Source organism: Bison bison, unplaced genomic scaffold (genome assembly GCF_000754665.1).
Source record: "Bison bison bison isolate TAMUID 2011002044 unplaced genomic scaffold, Bison_UMD1.0 scf7180017864508, whole genome shotgun sequence".
Taxonomy (NCBI): domain Eukaryota; kingdom Metazoa; phylum Chordata; class Mammalia; order Artiodactyla; family Bovidae; genus Bison; species Bison bison.
This window is the reverse complement of record NW_011495064.1, coordinates 1208455-1228774: the sequence shown is the minus strand read 5'-3', so window position 1 is coordinate 1228774 and position 20320 is coordinate 1208455. Positions and strand designations below refer to the sequence as shown.

Below are 20320 nucleotides of genomic sequence, written 5' to 3'. Positions count from 1 at the left end.
CCAAATTTGCCTGTTACTCCAGGTGTTTCTTGATTTCCTACTTTTGCATTCCAGTCCCCTATAATGAAAAGGACATCTTTTTTGGGTGTTAGTTCTAAAAGGTCTTGTAGGTCTTCATAGAACCGTTCAACTTCAGCTTCTTCAGCGTTACTGTTTGGGGCATAGACTTGGATTACTGTGATATTGAATGGTTTGCCTTGGAAACAAACAGATCATTCTGTCATTTTTGAGATTGCATCCAAGTACTGCATTTCGGACTCTTGTTGACCATGATGGCTACTCCATTTCTTCTGAGGGATTCCTGCCCGCAGTAGTAGATATAATGGTCATCTGAGTTAAATGTACCTATTCTGGTCCATTTGAGTTCGCTGATTCCTAGAATGTCGACATTCACTCTTGCCATCTCTTGTTTGACCACTTCCAATTTGCCTTGACTCCGTACTTACTGGCTGTTAATTTGGAGGTTCCTATGGCCCCCCTGGGTTTCCCAAATGGCTCAGTGGTAAAGAATCCAGTCGCCAGTCCAGGTTCGATGCATGATACTGGATGCTTGGGGCTGGTGCATGGGACGACCCAGAGGGATGGTATGGGGAGGGAGGAGGGAGGAGGGTTCAGGATGGAGAACACAAGTATACCTGTGGCGGATTCATTTCAATATTTGGCAAAACTAACACAATATTGTAAAGTTTAAAAATAAAATAAAATTTAAAAAAAAAAGAGAGAGAGAATCCACTTCCAATGCAGGAGACATGGGTTTAATCCCTGGATTGGGAAGATCCCCTGGAGAAGGAAATGGCAACTTGGGAAATCCCATGGACAGAGGAGCCTGGTGGGCTACAGTCCATGGGGTCGCAAAGAGACGCTCTGGTGTCGCTTCAGACTTAGTGACTAAACAGCAGCCATCGTGACCCCTTTGGGTTCAGTGATTTTCTAGAATAACTCAGAACTCAGAAAAGTGCTCTACTTATGTTATAGTTTATTTCACCAGGGATACACACAGGATAAAGTCTGGGAGGGTCCCAAATGCAGAGCTTTTCTGCCTTGAAGAGTGTCACCTGGTGCATCAGTGTGTTCACAGAAGAAACTGCTGAGCTTTGGTGTTCAGAATTTTTTTTTATTGGGGCTTCATTATGTGGTATAACTGATTAAAACATTAACTATGATGGAATACCTTCTCCCGACCTCCCTCTCTTTCCTAGAGGTCAAGAACTTGAGCTAATATCACGTGGATCAAAGCCCCAAGCCTCCCATCACATGATTTAGTCATTCTGGTGACCAGTGCCCATCTAGAAGTCGGCTGTGGATCCACTTGAGTTACCTCATTAGCATAACAAAGCCACTCTCGTTGCTCAGTAAATTACCAGGGACAAAAGCTAGTCTAAGTCTTTATCACACAACAGTGTTCATGAAGGAAGTTGGTTTATAGTTTTGTTTTTGTGATGTCGCTTTTGGCATCTGGGTAGTGCTGACCTCATAAAACATAGTTGGAAAGTGTTCCCAACTCCTCTCTTTGTTGAAAGAGCTTGGTAGCGTTGGTGTTACTTTGGAAAGACGTGTATGAAGTTCAGTGGAGGTTGTAACCTCTTGTGTTTTGAATATTTTTTTTTACCTTGCTTTTTAAAAAAAAAACTTTTTATTTTATACTGGAGTTAGCCAATTAACGGTGTTGTGACAATTTCAGGTGGACAGCAAAGGGACTCAGCCAAACATATACAGGCATCCATTCTCCCCCAAACTCCCATGCCATATTCATGCTGCTGCGTAGCACTGAACAGAGCTCCCTGTGCTACACAGTAGGACCTTGTTGGTTATCCATTTTAAATATATTGAATGCTGTATTTCTGATAATGCAGTTTACATTGCCTTTTTGGTGAGGTTAATATATTGGTTCATGTTGAGTCTGAGGTTAACTGAAATCCCCAAGCATTTTTCTCATAAATTGCTGCAAAATCAAGGCTCTCCTGCTTTTTGTATATTTAATTATTCTGAAATTTCAGCCCATCATGTGACCTTTATCCCATGAAAATGTATCTCATCATCCCAATCTACTAAGGCCGTTTTGAACCTTGATTCTCTTACTGGATTAGCAAATTCTCTCCCTGTTTCCTGTCTAGATTCTAATCTAACCAAGGACAAAGCACAGTGGCCATCAGGCAACCTCTGAGTTGATATCAATTCATGAAATCAGCTCTTTTGTCTACTTTTCAATCAGCAGCCAATCTGCCTAATTTTATTTTTTCCACCATTTATCTCTCCATCTTGTCTTCTAAGAAATTCCTTGATACATTGGACTAAGAACTGTCCTGGAAAGACTGGAAATCAGTTTGCAATTCATTTTGAAATCAGACTTGACTTCCTGTTGGTAAGCTGAACTCCATGCCTGTCCTCCTAGGACACGTGTCCTAGGCACCGATTTGATAACCTTCTCTGAAGTTCTGCTGTGGATTCTGTCTCTCACTGATTTTGTACTTGCCAAAATCAGTATCATTTTCTTTATGAAAACAAGGACAAAATCTGTCTATTTCTGTTCATCTAGAATTTATTTTGTTTTACATTTTGGCCACTGCTCAGCATGTGGGATCTAGTTCCCTGACCGAGGATTGAACTCACATCCCCTGCATTGGAAGTAAGGAGTCCCAATCACTGGACCACCAGGGAAGTCCCCGTCTCTGTTCATCTAGAACTTTTCCACTTCAGTTTGCTTAGCAAGCAGAAGGATCTGCAAAATTTAATACCCAAGGCTATATATATTGATATAAATTATCTCAACTTGGTGACCTTATTTATTTCTAAATGGTCAGATATACCCTTACAACTGACACTTATTTTGGGCTTTAGATTCTTTACAGTCTTCATTTTACTTTCTTTAATTTGAAGATTTTTTTCCTTCTGGTTAAGAAGATAGAAGTAAAATAGAAACTGAGCATTCTATAGGCTAATAGTATGCTTTTTAACATAAACTTTAATGGGATATGGTTACATGAAGCTACACATGTGATAAACTTACACAAAGCAACACACACACACGAATGAGTCCACATGTAACTGGAAAAATCGGAATAAGCTCTGTGGAAGGTACCAGTGTCAGTTTTCTGGTTTTGACACTGTAGTTATTTGAGACATTAACATTGGGGAGGTAGGGTGAAGGATACGTGGAGCTCCCTGTTTCTGTAAATCTATAATTAACATTTCAGAATGAAAAATGTTTTAAACTGTTAAAATGTTGTAGCACTGTGAAAGAACTACATTCAAACTTATTCTTATTTACATCTATTCTTAACTTAGAGGACAAGTTAGTGTGATACCCGAGCCCCTCCCAGTAAGTAGGTGGTGCTTAGGGAACTAGGCTGAGGCCGTTTTGACTTGAAATGGCTTTGCGGACTGCGTACCCACTCAGAGCCTGCATGGAGCAGGCACATTTAGGAACAGGAAGATCGTACACTTTTCCCTCATGATACCAGTTGTTTTTCTTCTGTGACATAAGTGCTGTCTTTAAGAAATGTGAGCGAAGAAGTACTTTGTCTAAAGGGCATGATTCTGAGTCAACAAAACCAGTCTCAAAGGTTACGTGCTGTGTAATTCCATTTAGGTAACATTCTCAAAATGAAAGGGTTGTAGTGACGGCGTGCACATCAGCTCCTGCCAGGGGTTAGGTTGACAGAGGATGTTTGTAGAAGGGGTGGCAGGGGGGAGCTTGTTTGTTTTGGCTCTACCACTAAGGCATGTGGGGTCTTAGTTCCCCAACCAGGGGGCAAACCCCACCCCTGCAGTCGATGCTCAGAGTCTTAACCACTGGACCCCCAGGGAAGGCCCTGGAAGCTTCTTTTTGGTGATGAAACAGTTGATTTGTATACATATTTGTACCTGTAATAAAATTTCATAGAAGTTTCATAAAAACCACCCCTCCCCCAAATTAAGCAAAACCAAAAACTAGTGAAATCTGAGTAAGGCCTGCCTGTATTTTAGTTACTACTATTGGGCTTCCTGAGTGGTTCAACTGCAGGAGACACAAGAGATGCAGGTTCGATGCCTGGGTTGGGAAGATCCCCTGGTGTGGGAAATGGCAACCCACTCCAGTATTCTTGCCTGGAAAATCCCATAGACAGAGGAGCCTGGTGGGCTACAGTCCAGAGGGTTACAAAGAGGTGGACATGACTGGACGACTGAGCACGTGTACAGCGTTCCAAAGTCACTTGATCACGCTACCGTGATTATGTAAGATGTACCACTAGGGGTCCCTGGGCGAAGGGCGCGGGGAGCTCTGTACGAGTTCTGTAATTTCTTGCAAATCAAAACTGTTTCAAAACAAAGTTACTTTTTCCCCCCAAGGAAATACTTTGTCATCAACAAATAGAGTCCCAAAATAAAGAGCAGAACTAGGAAAGCTTTTGCTCTGTGGTGTTTAGCGACAGGATGTTATAGGTTAAGTGGTTAAGACCCCATTAACTAATGTCGGTTCACCACTGTGTGTCCCTAGGCAGGTTACTTGCCTTCTTTATACAAAATAGGGATAATAACAGTGTCTACCTCACAGAACATTTATGAAGATTCAGTGAAATAACATATGTAAGGACTTGGGTACAGGAATGACTCAGATGTTACCTGAGACAAATTTTTATATGAAACACTTACTAACTCACTGTCCATTTTGAGCTACCTTCCTACCAAAATCAGGGACTTAGGCTGATCTTTCTGGTCTTCACTTTAAAAAAAAAAATGTTTTTATTTACTTCTTTATTTTTGGCTGTGCTGGGTCTTCATTGCTGCTCGGACTTTTCTCTAGTTGCGGCAAGCGGGGGCTACTCTCAGTTGCAGGCCCCGGGCTTTTCGTTGCGGAGCGCAGGCTCTGGAGCACAGGCTAAGTCACTGTGGTGCACCGGCTTCGCTGTTCCCCGGCATGTGGGATCTTCCCAGATGAGGGAGCGAACCCATGTCTCCTGCATTGGCAGGTGGATTATTTACCACTGACCCACCAGGAACGTCCTGGTTTTTACTTTTAAAAAATACGTGTTTTATGTTAAAATCCACATTTAGAAAACAGCTAAGCTAGTTTTGCTTTTAGTTAATTGGCTATAGTGCTTTTTTTTTTAAATTATTACTATTTTTTGGCCGTACAGCAAGGCATGCAAGATTCTTAGTTCCTGGATCAGGGATTGAACTGGCGCTCCTTGCAGTGAAAGCATGGAGTCTTAATCACTGGACTACCAGAGAAGTCCCTGTAGTTCTTAATATTCATTGTGATGACAACAGTAACAATAATAACTAGAATTTGTGTGTCAGTTTGTAATTCTCACAATGCCTTCAGTAAAGAACCTCATAGCAGTCAATGATACAGTTAGATGTTTTCTAATTACCATTTTACAGATCAGGAAGAAATTCGGAGCAAGTAAGGCACCTGCTTGCCTAAGGCCTAGCCTTTGTGTGGCAGCTGGAACAAGCCTCACAAAACATAGACTAGGTTATATCAGTCTTCTGCTCAAAGCCCCAGGTTTCCCATCTCTCTTGGAGGACAAAGAAAGAAAGAAAGTGAACTCGCTCAGTTGTGTCTGATTCTTTGCAACCCCGTGGACTGTAGCCTACCAGGCTCCTCTGTCCATGGGATTCTCCAGGCAAGAATACTGGAGTGGGATGCCATTTCCTTCTCCAGGGGGTCTTCCTGACCCAGGGATCGAACACAGGTCTCCCGAATGGGAGGCAGACAGTTTAACTTCTGAGCCACCAGGGAAGCCTGACCCATATATTCCCTGACTTCAAACCTTCCCTCACCCTCCAGAATAAACTTGGCCCGTTCCCTCACCCCAAGTCTTTCCTCAGAGGACGTTTCTCAAGGAGCCATCTCTGACCTGCATGTTTACAATCACTACCACTTCTCCACACCCCCTGACCATCTATTTTTCCCGAGTATTAATCACCTTCTAATACAGCATGCAGCTTATCAAACGGAGCAGGTCTTTGCCTCCCCTTGCTTGCCCCCCTCAATGTCTTCTGCCAGCCTTTTGTGTCTGGAAAACTTTAGTCATCAGAGAAATGAGAAATGTGGAAACAAAGGAAAACAAAGGAGACTAGATAATAATAATGTAGTCATTAAGCAGAGTCAAGGACCTTCAGCTGTTTCTCAAGGGCTATAGATAAGATTCTGAACCACATCCTGTGAGCTGTCTTATAGATACCTAGCTGGAGAAGTTAACTACATGATGAGCAGACTGTACCCAGGACATGAGCTGCCACAATTCCTGCATTTGGCCACAAAAAAATGGGAACAAATGAACCCTAGAACTAAAGATTAACTGTGCCTAAAGCAGCCAAGATGATGCTGGTCAGATCACTGATGACCAATTTGAAGATAACTTAGAAATGACTGTGCTGTTCCTGCATGTAGACCGCCCCCCACAATCTGTCTTTAAAAGCTCTCACCCGCTGCTTGTCGGGGTGAGAAGTTGGCCTTTGGACAGATGTCTGCCACCCTCCTCCACCCGGTTGCCAGCACCTGAAATAAAGCACTTTCCTTTCCACCAATCTGGCCTGTTTATTGGCTTTTGAGGGGCAAACAGCTGGAGCCACAAACTCCTTTTGGTAACATTTATTAAGGCTATTATTTCTCACCCTCTTTTGTCCTTGAGAATGTGAGCTTTATAAGGGCAGGTATCATGGATAGATCCCAGGTGCCTGGAAAACATCTGGCACACAGCAGCCACGCACTAAATGTTGAGTGAATGAATTCAGGGCAGAAAGGGAGTTCCAAGTTCATAAGTGTAAGCCCTTCATTTATGCAGCATATTATTGTATTTCTCTCCTCTCTGGGTAGAAAGATGAACACCAGGGGAAAAAAATAAAAGGACAGGATTGCTTAACCCAGAAGTCAAAGAAACACCCTAACTGTGCTCTTAAGAACTGCCTCCTCAGCAATTCTGATTGTCTTTCCCTTGAGGGAGCATCCTGTGGCTACATGTTCCCTAAAATATCTTTCAGACCTTGTGTCAGGGGCTGTCTTTTTTTAAACCAGCAGAGTACCAAGCAAGAGGGGCGCAAACCATCATAGTGAACTTGGGTGGGATGTCATGCAGGCAGGGGGTGTCCACGAGAAGAAGATCTGGCAACAGGAAACGTGGAGGCGCTGCTGTCGGGGATGTTTGGGAGATTGGGTGGTAGGGTGGAGACGTGGTGGGTGGGTACTATTCTCCCTGAAAAGCCACAGGGTTGGGCTCTAAAACTTCAAGATCCTTTCTAGTCTAGTAGTTGAGGGAGGGAGAAGGGAGAAGTGATAGGGTAACTCTCTTTCTTAGTTCATCTTGGTTGCTGCAGTCAACTCAGGTTTATAAATGAGCCTCCAAGTGGGAAGCTAACACCCTTAAGCCAAAGAAAGAAAAATGTATCACCGAATACATTAAGCCAGGAAGCCTATAGTTGGCCTAAAGTTTTCACCCATTCAATTCTAGAGAAAGTTAATCTGGGTTGGAATCAGCCTCCATTTCTGCTAGCCTTTGTTTGGCCTGTGGGCATTCATCACCTCAACCTGCTGGATAAAACTACTGCCCTTGATGGTTTGGCTTCTTGTGGGCAGTTCTGAGTCGGAATGGGTGCCTTGTGCCAGGGAATTAGCTGCTGACTTTGTGTGTCCTCTGAAGAGAAGCATGTAGAGGAAAAACGTCTTCCCCTTAACGTAAAATCCTGAGTGGTTTCACTCTCGACATGGGTCAACCTTGCAGGACTGAAAAACCATGGGCCTAACTCACCTTACTTTGGGATCTGTAAGGAAGTGGTGGATCTCAAGGAAATAGGTCCATCCTCTTGTTTCTTTGCAGGGCCAGGCTTGCCCTCACCACTGGTTGTCAGAGGGATTCATGGTTTGTTTTCAAGGGTTTCCCAAGAGTTTGGACAAGGGTGATTGAAGTCAAATGATTGGGTTTAGCCTGCAGAAGTCTGCTCAAATATGTACAAAATGTAAGTTGCCTAGCAGCTCCCAGGGTCTTATGATTGAGCCAAAGCTGATTTTTCTAAACATAAGCCAAGTTTTGCCAGTTCACGTTGCCTGGTGAAACAGGCATCTCATTTGGGAACTGACGACGTGGAAGGTTAAAGGTGATACTCCAGCGGGAAAAACCAAAGGTCACAGGCCTGCCTGTGAAAAAGTGGTGGGCAACAGGGGCCCCAGGTGGTGGCTTAGAGCAGTGGTCCCCAACCTTTTTGGCACCAGGGACCAGTTTCATGGAAGACAATTTTTTCTTGGACCGGAGGTGGCGGATAACGGGGATGGTTTGGGGATGATTCAAGTGTGTTACATTTATTGTGCACCTTATTTCTATTATTATTATATCATAATAATATATTATTGTATTATAAATAATTATGTACTATATTATATTACATACTCTATTATATATTATATTATTATGTATTTAGCTGTGCTGAGTCTTAATTAGTGCACATGGACTCTCGTTCCCTGAACAGGGATCAAACCTGGGCCCCTGCACTGGGAACTGAGTCTTAGTCCCTGGACCACCAGGGAAGTCCTCAAGCGTGCTTTTTTACCTCACTGCAATGTCCTTCCAGTAAGTAAGCCTGAAACTAGCATGTAGCTCATTATTCTGTCAGCCCTGAAAATTCCCGAGACATTATTATCAACGAAAGTCCATAGTTTATTCAGATTTTCTTAGTCTTTACCTGACGTCCTTCTACTGGCCTAGGATTTAGTTGTGTCTCCTTCAGCTTCTCTTGGTTGTGACAATGTCTCAGACTTCCCTTGTTTTTAATGACGTGGATGGCTTTGAGTATGGGTCAGGTCTTTTTTTTGTAGTGTGTCCCACAGTTTGGACCTGTCTGATGTTTACCTCCTTTTTCTCGTGGTTAGATCTGGGTTCTGTGTTTTGGCGGGGGAGGACCCCAGAGGGGAAGTGCCATTCTCATCACATCACATCGAGGGTACACTCTGTCAGTGTGGCTTACAGCATTGGCCTTGACCTTGACTCTCCACCTGAGCTAGTGTGTGTCAGTTCCTCACTTGAAAGTTTTTCTTTGACTCCCCTTTCCATATCGATCTCTTTGGAAGGAAGTCATTATGATCAGGAGTAAGGATTAATGCTCCTCTTTAGGAGCGGAGCATCAATATAAAAATCACTTGGAATTCTTCTGCATCGGGTTTTGTCTCTTCTCCCATTTATTTAATCGCTTGTATATATTGGTAAAGGAGCTTCCTAGGTGGCTTAGCAGTAAAGAATCCACCTGCCAATGTAGGAGATGCAGGAGATGCAGGTTCCATCCCAGGGTCAGGAAGATCCGCTGGAGGAGGGCATGGCAACCCACTCCAGTATTCTTGCCTGGGAAATCCATCCCATGGACAGAGGAGCCTGATGGGATATAGTCCATGGGGTCAAAAAAGAGTTGGACACGACTGAGCAGCTAAACAACAAGAGCAACAACAAATGTTGCTATGACTCACGGATAATTATCTTATACTTTGGTTACAGTCTAATGCTACTTTATTTTCTTGCTTGACTTGTTCCCACTTTGGCGATTGGGAGTTTTTTTAGCTGGTTCCTGTGTCTCTTTGCCGCCGCCCCCACCCGTCCCTTTGTGCGTGTGTGGGTGTGTGTGTGTCGTAGGTTTTATATTTTGCTCCAGGCTCATCTTACATGTTTACTGCTCCAAACTGAAAATTAGCATTTCTCCAAGGAACTGGCTCCTTTCATTGGCGAATAGTATTATAAGAAACCAAGGGGGACTTCCCTGGTGGTCCAGCGGCTAAGACTCCATGCTCCCAGTACAGGAAGCCTGGGTTTGATCCCACATGCCGAAACTAAGACTTAGTGCAACTAAATAAATACAAATATTTTTAAAAGAAAGAAACCAAGGTCTTGGGACTTCCCTGGAAGTCCAGTGGTTAAGACTCTGTGCTTCCAATGAGGAACTCAGATCCCACATGCCACACAGCACAGTCGAAAGAATTAAAACAGTAATAAAAATAAAGAAACTAAGATCTGGATTGCTTCTCTTCCTTTCTCCTTAAAATTAATGAATCAATGGAATATTTTTCATTTCTAAGATGGTAGAAATGGTAGAATTTTTCTTCACTCAGCACCAGTGTCTTCAAGTAATAGTGATGCCTGGTGTTTACATAATCCCTTATGAATACATTGATTTTCACTATTAAAAAAGGATCACTGCAACGGAAATTTCATTCATCGGAAGTTTTACAAACTGTGGCTTTTGTCCTGCTGTTTCTGGAGTCCTGACTGTCCACAGTGTGTAGCATAGGATATATGGGATGCTAAGCACGGGGTTGTCCAGGTGAGCCCCATAAACCACTCTTCTTAATATTGGGGCCAGTAATTCCTATTGCAGGCTTCCCAGGTGGCACACTGGTAAAGAATTGCCTGCCAGTGCAGGAGATGCAAGAGATGTGGGTTCCATCCCTGGGTTGGGAAGATCCCCTGAAGGAGGAAATGTCAACCCATTCCAGTATTCTTGCCTGAAAAATTCCATGGACGGAGAAACCTGGAGGGCTACAGCCCACGGGGTCGCAGAGTTGGACACAACTGAGGGGTTGAGCACACACACAATTCCCATAGCTCCTTGCTGAAATTTTAAAACTAAATGATACTGCTTTGTTGCCTCATGTCTCACCGTTGGGAAAAAATAGTTTTAATGAATTACAGATGTCTTTTAAGCCCATTGTTGCCTTGCTCCTGGTACCTAGGGTTTAATCCTACGTTTGTTTTTCAAACACCAACACACATTTTTAATTAACTTTGCATTTATGGCTTGAAGCACTGAACCACGAAGTAAAAGGATGCCCAGACTCCCCCAGGATTCTGATAAACAGCAGCCTGCCTCTCCACCCCTGGTCTCATGGGTCTCTCCTTCTCCTCTAGGTCTGACCAAGACCACAATCTTCAGTTGTGAGGCCCACAATCAAAAAGGGCTGACCGTGTCCAAAAGCGTGCAGATCAACATCAAAGGTAAGTGTCAGGGTGGGGTCTTGCAGGGGAAACACTGTGAGCTGTGCAGCCAGCAGCCTGGGATTGAGCCCTGGCTTCCCTCTGTGACCTTGAACAAGTCACTCAACACCTTCAGGGTGCCCCTCTGTAAAATGGAGGCAATTATAGAACCTGTCTCTTCCTGAGGGTTCCATGAGATAATGCAAACAGAAATACTCATAACAGGGCCTCACAGTTGTCTTTGATCAACAGTAACTAGTTTAGTTTTCTGCTCAGTCAGAGAAGAAAATAGGCTGAAATGTTGACTCAGATCATCTTAGCTCCTCTTTTTACTTTTTATTCTTCCACACTGAACTAGCTGTGTCCTTCCCTGGGCAGCTGGAGCTGGGGCCAGTCCTCCCAGCAGCTGCTCTGAGGAGGGAGGAAGTCAGAGTCATGCCTCTCCTGGGGGCCCAAGGGCTGGTCCCTCTTTCTCCTAATCTCTGTCCCACCCCTTGCTTCCCCTAGGCTGGGATGTAACAAAATGAAAGGCAGGTGTTTGAAGGCACACCCAGGCACCCCCATTCCAATCCAACATTCTGTCTCTTCCTCCCCCTTCTGTGGGATCAAAGATATTTAAACCTGAAACTTTGGAAAAATTGATACAGATGAACCTATGTGCAAAGTGAAATAGAGACACAGATGTAGAGAGCAAACTGAAGCTGGGGTGGGAGGGATTGAGACTGATATATATATATATACTATTGATACTGTAAAACTGTGTATAAAATAGATCATTAATGAGACCTCAATATATAGCCCAGGGAATGCTATTCAGTGCTCTGTGGTGACCTAAATGGGAAGGAAATTGAAAAAAAAAAAAAAGAGGGATATATGTACATATGTAACTTATTCACTTTGCTATATAATAGAAACTAACACAACATTCTAAAGCAACTATACTCCAATAAAAACTTTTAAAAAATAAAAATAAAAATCTGAAACTTGAAAGGAAACCTTTTGCTTCCTTTGAAGTCATCTCCTTAACCTTTCTCATAGAAATTCAAGGAAATGATATCTTTTAGTATTTGTTCTTAATTTATATTTTAATTAATGAATGAATTTTTATTGAAGTATAGTTGATTTATAATATTGTGTTAATTTCTGATATACAGCAAAGTGATTCAGTCTTTACATATTTTTTTTTTTTTAATATTCTTTTCCATTATGGTTCATCACAGGTTATTGAGTATGTAGCTCTTGGTGATCTACAATAGGACCTTGTTGTTTGTCCATCCTCTATATGAAAGTTTACATCTGCTAACCCCAGCCTACCATTCCCTCCCTCCCTTAACCCCCTCCACCTTGGGGGTTATTTGTTCTATTCTCTACATTATTTGTTCTTAATTTAAATATTGAGAAGGAAATATTGAGTTCATACTCCTTTTGGTCTTGTCCTTGGAGGAAATGACAGAGGGAAAAAGCAGAGTGTGTTTAATAATGAGTTAAAGGGCGGGTAAGGCATAGCAGAAGACTCAAAACTCCGAGGCGCTGTAGTTTTTAAAGGTGCTGATGTCTGTTGCTGTTGTTCAGTGCTCAGACGTGTCCGACTCTGTGCGACCCCACGAACTGCAGCACACCAAGCTTCGCTGCTGATGTTTAGCTTCAGCAAATCAGCTGGAAGAGGCTATGAGAGGGCATTTGCTAAAATTTAGCTGGAAAGGAAAAATGAGCCAACCGAAAGTTATTACAAGAGGAACTGTATAACTTCCTTCCTTCATTACAAATTGCATTATTACAATTTTCAAAAGAAATGCTGGGAATTTCAGGAATCCACCAGTGGGCGTAAATTTATAAAGAAATTTTCATAAAGCATCAATGTCTTAAAGTTTAAAACTCCATAAAATGAGAAGCACTTCTTGAATTTTATGCTTCAGACAGAATCTCAACTAGGACTTTAACAAGTCCTATTTCTGAAATTCTGGTTTTGGGCTTTCTTAAACATGCATGTCAAAGCAATCAAAACTCCCTGGCAGTCTGTCATCAACTGAGGTGTATGCAGCCAGATTTGGATCTGGAAAAGCAGATAATGTGTTTAGGAAAGTGAGTCAAACGAAAGGCTGGCTTTCTCATTCATCAAGCTGTGTGTCTCCTGGTAAAACTGGAATCCTGAACATGCCCAGTGGGTGCTTAATATGGTCTTTTCTTCCCCTCATCTGTGTCTCTTGTCTTTGCCTTCATCACCAGTACATCTCTCCCAGACCTCGTGCGTGTGTTACCTCATTTCATCCTCATTTCAGCCCCATCAAACAGTGCAGTCTCTCCCCATGCAATAGAAGAGAGAGCTGAGTGGAGAGGGCATTGACCTGTGCTATGCGGGCCATGCAGCCGATTAACTGGTGTTCACACTCTCCAGCCCATGCTGGTCTGCATGCTGGTCTGCTCTCTGCTCCCACAGCCATCCACCAGTGTCCTGTTGAGAGATACAGAACTCTGGGGTGAGGCAGACCTGAGTTCAAGTCCCCATTCTGTTGCTAATGAGCTCTGTGAGCTTTGGCAAGTTTTTAACTTCTGTGGTCCTCAAATTTCCCCTTCCATCTATGGGGATTGTAAGACTACTTCTCTCATAGGGTTCTAATCATGATTAAATGAAGTCCATAAAGATTCCTGGCACATAGTAAGCACCCATTCAAAAACATTAGTCATCTTTTTGGATTATAACTGTTGTTGTGTGTGTGCTGGTTGCTTAATTGTGTCTGACTTTGCAACCCCGAGGACTGTAGCCCGCCAGCCCTCTGTCCATGGGCTTCTCCAGGCAAGATACTGGAGTGAGTTTCTGTCCCCTTCTCCAGGGGATCTTCCCGACCCAGGGATGGAACCTAGTGTTCTGCATTGCAGGCAGATGCTTTACTGTCTGAGCCACCAGGGAAGCCCATAAATGTGGTTATTAACATTAATTAAGAGTTTAGGGACTTCCCTGGTGGTCCAGTAGTTAAGATGTTGCCTCCCAATGCAGGGGGTACAAATTTGATCCCAGGTTGGGGAGCTAACATCCCACATACTTCACTTTCAAATACTCAAAATCTAAAGCAGAAGCAATATTGTAACAAATTCAGTAACAACTTAAACAAACTGGTCCACATCAAAATATTACACATATCAAAAAAAAAGTTTAATGTATGAGTATTCTCTGGCAGTCCAGTGGTTAGGACTTCGGGCTTTCACTGCCAAGGGCGAGAGTTCGATTCCTGGTTGGGGCACGAAGAATCCTGCAAGCCATGTGGTGCAGCCAAAAGTAAATAAATAAATAATGAAAGCAGTATTGATTCACAAATTTTAATACATTAAAAACAGATCTGTGTTGCATGCTATCAATAATGTGTTGGATTCTATTAATAGTAGATTATTAGTAGCAATCTATTACTAATGAATACCTAGCCACGTCCCACCTGTGACTGAGGGCATCACACGGTCATAACGGCCTGCCTTCCCCTCCCCATGAGCAGATGCACTTGGCTCTTGGGCTTGAGCTGACTCTCGCCCATTTCCTCGGCCAAGAAAGCTTCCTTCCTTCATCACACAAACACACGGGCACACACGCATGCATGTTCCCACGGTGCCCCTCTTCTTCTCAGGGCAGGCCACTCCTCTTCGGTTAATGTAGGGCTCCCCAACTCAGCTTTTAGCTGAGGGATGAAGACAGATGTTCAGGTCCAATTCCTGGGTCCAAAAGATTCCCCTGGTGTAGGAAATGGCAACACACTCCAGTATTCTTGCCTGGGAAATCCTATGGACAGAGGAGCCCGGTGGACACAGTCCATGGGATCTGAAAGCAGTCAGACGTGACTGAGCGATTGAGCACACACACAAAGGCAGACAGAAAGAGAAAAAACGGAACTAGTGACAGATTTCCTCTTCGTGTGCTCCAAGATCACTGTGAGTGGTGACTGTAGACATGAAATTAAAAGATGCCTGCTCCTTGGAAGGAAAGCTACGACAAACCTAGACAGAGTATTAAAAAGCAAAGACATTGCTTTGCAGACAAAGATCCATCTAGTAAAAGCTATGGTTTTTCCAGTAGTCATTTATGAATGTAAGAATTGGACCATAAAAAAAGCTGAGCACCGAAGAACTGATGTTTTCAAACTGTGGTGCTGGAGAAGACTCTTGAAAGTCTCTTGGACTGCAAGGAGACCAAACCAGTCAATCCTAAAGGAATTCAACCCTGAATATTCATTGGAAGGACTGATGCTAAAGCTGAAACTCCAACACTTTGGCCACCTCATGTGAAGAGCTGACTCATTGGAAAAAACCCTAATGCTGGAAAAAATTGAAGACGAAAAGAGAAAGGGGTGACAGAGGTTGCAATGGAAAGATAGCATCACCAACTCAATGGACATAAATTTGAGCACATTCCAGGAGGTAGTGAAGGACAGGGGAGCCTGGCATGCTGCAGTCCATGGGGTTGCAAGGAGTCGGACACAGCTTAGGCCTGAACAACAGCAGTAACAACACAAGGCAGATAGGGAGGACCATAGCTCTTTGCCCTCATTTCGAGTACCAGTGCCACCCCTGCACAGACAGGAGGAAATGGGTATCTCCCCATCCTCGTCCAGCTAAAAGTTCTCGTGTCGTCAGTGGGCAGGAGCACAGGTCTACATCCCACGTCTCTGGTCCAGGCAGAGTCATCCTGTCACTGCAAGACCAATCTAGAGGCTTATATGATCACCCTCACCCAGAGGGTGGCTCCTCTTTAAAACTCGTGCTTAATTTTCCCAGTCTCAACAAGCAGACATGGGCCTGGTATTAATGCACCTGTTTGGTAGCTGTGACCTCCTGTGGTTTATAATTATGTGTCTGGTGTGTCTTTTGTCTTTTACGTAGCAATTCCCTCCCCACCTACCGAAGTCAGGGTGCACAACAGCTCCGCACACAGCATCCTCATCTCCTGGGTCCCGGGTTTTGATGGCTACTCCCCGCTCAGCGATTGCAGAATTCAGGTAACCTTTCTTGATGAAGAGAAATAGCTATTTGGGGCTCAGTGACTCTGCCTGACTTATTTTCCGCCTGAAGAGTGGCACAGACGTCAAGTTGACACCCCTGTTCAGAAGCCCTTGGCCTCCTGCCTGCCCCGTGTCCACCAGGCACACGCTGTTTTGTGATGTTCTGACCGCCTGGGGCGCTGTGCCCTTCTCTGTGCGTGGTCCAGGGCCCAACTGGAGGAGAAACATGTTTCTAAGATAGAACATCATGAGACCAGGGAGAATGAATTTTTAAGGTACAAAAACACATCTGGCTTGTGACCAGGAGTTCAGAAGCCAGGCATGCTCCAGCCTGGCTCCTCCTGGGTTGGTGGCCATAAAGGACAACAAGAGACAAGTCACTACTGAATGTGCCAACTCAGCCTGTTGGAAAAATTGGGGGTACCAGGAAAAACTGGGGATGACAGACCTTGCAGAGTCATCTCTCACTATCTAAAATTGATATAAAATAGAGCTATGAGAAATATAGGTTAGTCATCCTAAAATGCAGGCTTCCCAGATGGTGCAGTGGTAAAGAATCCGCCTGTCACAGCAGAAGATGCACGAGATGCAGGTTCATTCCCTGGCTCGGGAAGATCCCCTGACCCAGGAGTAGGAAATGGCAACCCACTCCAGTATTCTTGCCTGGAAAATTCCATGGGCAGAGGAGCCTGGCGCTCACAGAGTCAGACACGACTGAGCACACATACATGTCGTGAAATGTTACCTCGCCATGAAATAGACTCTGCTGTGAGCACTCACTGCATGAAAAATGGAAGGGCGGCGGTAACGCTGTCTTTTACTGAGTGCCCACATACGGCCTTGCATGTGTTCTGTCCTGGAGAATGTTCTGTGTGCGCTTGAGGAGAAGGTGTATCAGGCTATGGCTGGGCAGAGCATTTGGAATGTCTGTTACGCCCAGACGGTTTATATACAGTCTTGTTCGCTTATTCTGTTTCCTTGTTAATCTTCTGCCTTGTGGTTTTATCTATTATCGAAAATAGGAAATTGTGATCTCAACTATTATTTTAGAATTGTCTATTTCTCCCTTCAGTTCTCTCAATTTTTGCTTCATGTATTTCAGGACTCTGTTGTTTTAGGGAACAACAGGGCCTGTTTCCCTGTCTATGGACATACCTGTCCCTACATATGGACATAAGTGAAGCATGGACCAGCCTCCCTTTTCTGAAGTATAATTTCAAGTGTACAACACAGTGGTTCTGATTTTTCATAGTTTATACTCCCTTTATGTGCTATGCTGTGCTTAGTCGCTCAGTCATGTCAGACCCTTTGTGACCCCATGAACTGCAGCCTGCCAGACTCCTCTGTCCATGGGAGTCTCCAGGCAAGAATACTGGAGTGGGTTGCCATGCCCTCCTCCAGGGGGATCTTCCCAACACAGGGAACAAACCCGGGTCTCCTGCATGGTAGGTGGATTCTTTACCCTCTGAGCCACCAAGGAAGCCCAAGAATACTGGAGTGGGTAGCCTATCCTTTCTCCAGGGGAACTTCCTGGCCCAGGAATCAAACCAGATCTCCTGTGTTGCAGACGGATTCTTTACCAGCTGAGCTACACAGGAAGCCCATATTCTATTTATAGTTATTATAAAATGTGGTTATATTCCCTATATGGACTGGACTTTTCAAAGATTGTTTCCAGTTACTGAGCTGCTTGAAGAGTCCAAGAGGATCATGAGACTCCTTCCCGTAGGAGGTTGTTACGTTCCCCCCGACCCTGCCACCCCCGGGAAGAGTGGTTCTCAGGGTCAATGCGAGGTAGATAGGGGGCTGGGAAGTGTGAAAGCACCAGGTCACCCCTCCAGGAGGAAGACGGATCTCCACAAGCTTCACTTGCTTTCTGTCTGTCTTCGCCCAGGCTTTGGGTGGCTGTGGTACGAAGAGCCGTCCTGAGGCTGCCAAATTGCAGCCCCCTTGCCCACGCTGGTTAACCTTTCTATGGTTATCCTGTCTGTCCCAACAGCTAGCTCGGACTCCCTTCACCCATTCTCCTCTCCATCTCTCCAGATTTAGCAAATAGAAACGTAGTTACTTTATGAGATAATTACACTGCTGACTATGTCATACCTATACCCATAATTATTGGTTGTCTATTTGAACTTCGCTGGAGCAGCCATAAATAGATTCCCCACGTCCAAGGTCAGGAGCACTGGCTATGCTTCGCTTGACCCGCCATGTGGAGATACCTCACATCCAAGGTCAGGGAAACCCCAGTAAGATGGCAGGCGCTAGAGCTGCTGTGAGGAGATACCCCATGTCCCAGGGCAAAGGAGAAGCCCCACAAGATGGTAGGAGGGGCAAATTAGCGTTTAGAATCAAACCCCATTCCCGCCAGAGACGCTCAGAGGGCTCAAACAAACCTTGTGCTCACCAGGACCCAGGGGCCCACAGAGACTGGGACAGAACTGTGTTTGAGCGTCTCCTGCGGAGGTCCGGGTTGGGAGTGGTCTGCCACAGGGACAGGGGCTCTGGGTGTGCGTATGACATAAGACCTCTTGGGGGAGGTCACCATTAACCCCACCATCGAGCTGCCAGAACTTACACAGGACTGGGAAATAGACTCCTGGAGGGCACAAACAGAACCTTGTGCACCAGGACGCAGGAGAAAGGAGCAGTGACCCCACAGGAGACTTGCCTGTGGGTGTCCGGGAGTCTCTGGTGGAGGCATGGGTCAGTGGTGGGCTGCTGCAGGGTTGGGGGCACGGACTGTGTCAGTACATGCATGGGACCTTTTGAGGGATGTCACCATTATCTTCATTACCTCCACCATAGTTTGGCCCCAGGTAAATAGCAGGGAGGGAACTAAGCTCCACCCATTCAGCAGAAAATTGGATTAAAGATTTACTGAGCATGGCCCTGCCCATCAAAACAAGACCCAGTTTCCCCCTCAGTCAGTCTCTCCCATCAGGAAGCTTCCATAAGCCTCTTATTCTTCTCCATCAGAGAGCAGGAAGACTGAAAGCCACAATCACAGAAAACTAACCAATCTAATCACATGGACACAGCCTTGTCTAGCTCAATGAAACTATGAGCCATGCCTTGTAGGACGACCCAAGACAGACGGGTCATGGTGGAGAGTTCTGACAAAATGTGGTCCACTGGAGAAGGGAATGCAAACTACTTCAGTATTCCTGCCTTGAGAACCCCATGAACAGTATGAAAAGGCAAAAAGATAGGACACTGAAAGATGAACTCCCCAGGTTGGTATGTGCCCAACATGCTACTGGAGATCAGTGGAGAAATAACTCCAGAAAGAATGAAGGGATGGAGCCAAAGCAAAAACAATACCCAGTTGTGGATGTGACTGGTGACAGAAGCAAGGTACAATCTGTAAAGAGCAATATTGCATAGGAACCTGGAATGTTAGGTCCATGAATCAAGGCAAATTGGAAGTGGTCAAACAGGAGATGGCAAGAGTGAATGTCAACATTTTAGGACTCAGTGTCCTAAAATGGACTGAAATAGGTGAATTTAACTCATATGACCATTATATCTACTACTGTGGGCAAGAATCCCTTAGAAGAAATGGAGTAGCCATCATAGTCAACAAAAGAGTACAAAATGCAGTACTTGGATGCAATCTCAAAAATGACAGAATGATCTCTGTTCCTTTCAAAGGCAAACCATTCAATATCACGGTAATCCAAGTCTATGCCCCAACCAGTAATGCTGAAGAAGCTGAAGTTGAACGGTTTCATGAAGACCTACAAGGCCTTCTTAGAATTAACACCTAAAAAAGATGTCCTTTTCACATAGGGTACTGGAATGCAAAAGTAAGAAGTCAAGAAACACCTGGAGTAACAGGCAAATTTGGCCTTGGAGTACAGAATGAAGGAGGGCAAAGGCTAATAGAGTTCTGCCAAGACAATGCACTGGTCATAGCAAACACCCTCTTCCAACAACACAAGAGAAGACTCTATACATGGACATCACCAGATGGTCAACACCGAAATCAGATTGATTATATTCTTTGCAGCCAAAGATAGAGAAGCTCTATACAGTCAGCAGAAACAAGACCAGGAGCTGACTATGACTCAGATAATGAACTCCTTATTGCCAAATTCAGACTTAAATTGAAGAAAGTAGGGAAAACCACTAGACCATTCAGGTATGACCTAAATCAAATCCGTAACGATTATACAGTGGAAGTGAGAAATAGATTTAAGGGACTAGATCTGATAAACAGAGTGCCTGATGAACTATGGACAGAGATTTGTGACATTGTACAGGAGACAGGGATCAAGACCATCCCCGAGAAAAAGAAATGCAAAAAAGGAAAATGGCTGTCTGAGGAGGCCTTACAAATAGCTGTGAAAAGAAGAGAAGCCAAAAGCAAAGGAGAAAAGGAAAGATATACCCACTTGAATG

The 20320-nt window shown here is 44.3% G+C and overlaps 1 protein-coding gene across 1 annotated transcript in view; it reads left to right on the top strand.

Moving 5' to 3' along the window:
- Positions 1 to 20320, top strand: part of MERTK (MER proto-oncogene, tyrosine kinase) — a 136213-nt gene that overhangs the window by 66371 nt on the left and 49522 nt on the right. Inside the window, exons 5-6 of the mRNA XM_010829545.1 lie at positions 10869 to 10955; positions 15798 to 15913. Coding sequence (XP_010827847.1) covers positions 10869 to 10955; positions 15798 to 15913 — 203 coding nt within the window. The remainder of the gene's footprint in view (positions 1 to 10868; positions 10956 to 15797; positions 15914 to 20320) is intronic.